The 1,801-nt window shown below is 57.5% G+C and overlaps 1 protein-coding gene across 1 annotated transcript in view; it reads left to right on the top strand.

Moving 5' to 3' along the window:
- The window catches only part of SARM1 (sterile alpha and TIR motif containing 1), a 7,513-nt gene extending 5,978 nt beyond the window's left edge, over positions 1-1,535 (top strand). Inside the window, exons 9-11 of the mRNA XM_010285526.1 lie at positions 426-615; positions 719-840; positions 1,406-1,535. Coding sequence (XP_010283828.1) covers positions 426-615; positions 719-840; positions 1,406-1,535 — 442 coding nt within the window. The remainder of the gene's footprint in view (positions 1-425; positions 616-718; positions 841-1,405) is intronic.
- Positions 1,536-1,801: the final 266 nt, after the last annotated feature.

Here is a 1,801-nt window from a genome sequence, read left to right as displayed (position 1 = left end):
TCTCCTGTGGGAAGGGCGTGGAGCCGGGAGAGCTGCAGGCTGCTGCGGGGAGGAGGGAGAGGCTGCCAAAGCTGCAGTGCAAATGGGGACAGCACGTGCCGTAAACTGCACAGCGGACAGGCTAATTTCCAGTCCTGTCACTGCCATCCTGTCCCTCTTTGACACCAACTTACCCTTTTTCATGCTGTGCTCGTAGGGCTATAGGGGATCACAGCAGGGAGTTCATGTCCTGCTCCCTGTGTTTTCTGCGTGGGCCCAGACACCTGTAAGCAGGCAGGGCTGGCAGCGGGTGTCTCGGGGACCATGCAGTTCTCTGTGGAAGCCTGTTTACTGCTCCTCTGTCTACCGATGTCTTGGCCAACGTGGTGGGAAACCCAGGCCCTGGCAGTAGCTCTCCTCACGATGCTGTCTCCTCTCACCACCAGCCTGCTGAAGGTCCACCTACAGCTGCACGGCTTCAGCGTGTTCATTGATGTGGAGAAGCTGGAGGCAGGGAAGTTTGAGGACAAGTTGATCCAGAGCGTCATGAGTGCCCGCAATTTTGTGCTGGTCCTCTCACCAAACGCACTGGATAAATGCATGGGAGACCCCGAGTGCAAGGACTGGGTGCACAAGGTAGGAGATGCCATCAGGTGGGAGCCTGGTAGGTGTTGGAGCAGGAAGGGGCTGGTGATGGGCTGACACTGGCCACAGCCTGAGCATTTGCACGTTCCTGCAGGAGATTGTGACAGCCCTGAACTCTGGAAAGAATATTGTACCCGTTACAGACCACTTTGAGTGGCCGGACCCAGAAACACTTCCAAAGGACATGAGGGCAGTCCTGAAATTTAATGGTATCAAGTAAGTAAAAGGAACCTGTGCCATGGGGTTCCTTGACACCTGGAGAGATGGGCTTGCATAAGAAGTAGCAAAGAGCACAAGGAAATTGGGAGAAACAAATGAGGGAGGCAGAACAGGCCAAAGGGGAGGTGAGTCACTTCAGGTACTCCAGAGCATGAAGGGAGCAAAGGTCCCCACCATAACCCTTTGGCTGTTTTTGTGCTTGGGGCTCCCCCGGGGAACAAAGCTCCCCCCCATCCCGTCACCACTGGGAGGACGCCCATCCTCCTGCCCCCCAGCCCTGCAGACAGGAGTGAAGCCGGCAGGTTCCGCAGCTCACTGAGCTCTCGCCTCCTGCTTCCCCTTCGTGCAGCAGCAGGCAGGGCTGGCATCCCACCCTGCTCGTAGCCCTCCAGCCCGGCAGGGCACCAGGGAAGGGGCTTTCCTGCGGCATCCAGTGTTCTTCCATTTTCCATAGGGAACAAGGGGAGCTCCTAGAGAGCTGGGGTGGAGGAGGGGTGAACTGAGCTACCTGGTGGCACCTCACACAACGGAAAAATAAAATCAAATTTTCCCCTGAACACAGGTGGTCCCACGAGTACCAGGAGGCCACAATTGACAAAATCATCCGCTTTCTCCAGGGCCGTTCCTCCCGGGACTCCTCGGCTGGGTCGGAGAACGGCCTGGACTGCTTGCCCTCCCTGGGGCAGAGCTAGAACCAGCACAGCTACCTCGTCCCCTCCAGAGACTTCCCAGGTGACCCCTTTTGACGTGGGGCCAAATTTCTCCCTCTCAATTTTTCCCTTAGTACCCTGGCTGAAGACAAGGCCCGTGGCTCATTAGCCCCCCTTCACCCTCCAAATGCAAGCCCCTGGCACTACAAGGCCAGTACTCACTCACACGCTGCCCGGTGAGCCAAGCCAGGGTGGACTCGGGGATGGACGAGTTGTCTTCCACATCCTCCCTTGGGGTGGCAGGACAT

Source organism: Phaethon lepturus, unplaced genomic scaffold (assembly GCF_000687285.1).
Source record: "Phaethon lepturus isolate BGI_N335 unplaced genomic scaffold, ASM68728v1 scaffold25414, whole genome shotgun sequence".
Classification (NCBI taxonomy): domain Eukaryota; kingdom Metazoa; phylum Chordata; class Aves; order Phaethontiformes; family Phaethontidae; genus Phaethon; species Phaethon lepturus.
Note: the sequence above shows the minus strand (reverse complement) of the source record. Positions and strands in the feature narration are given on the sequence as shown.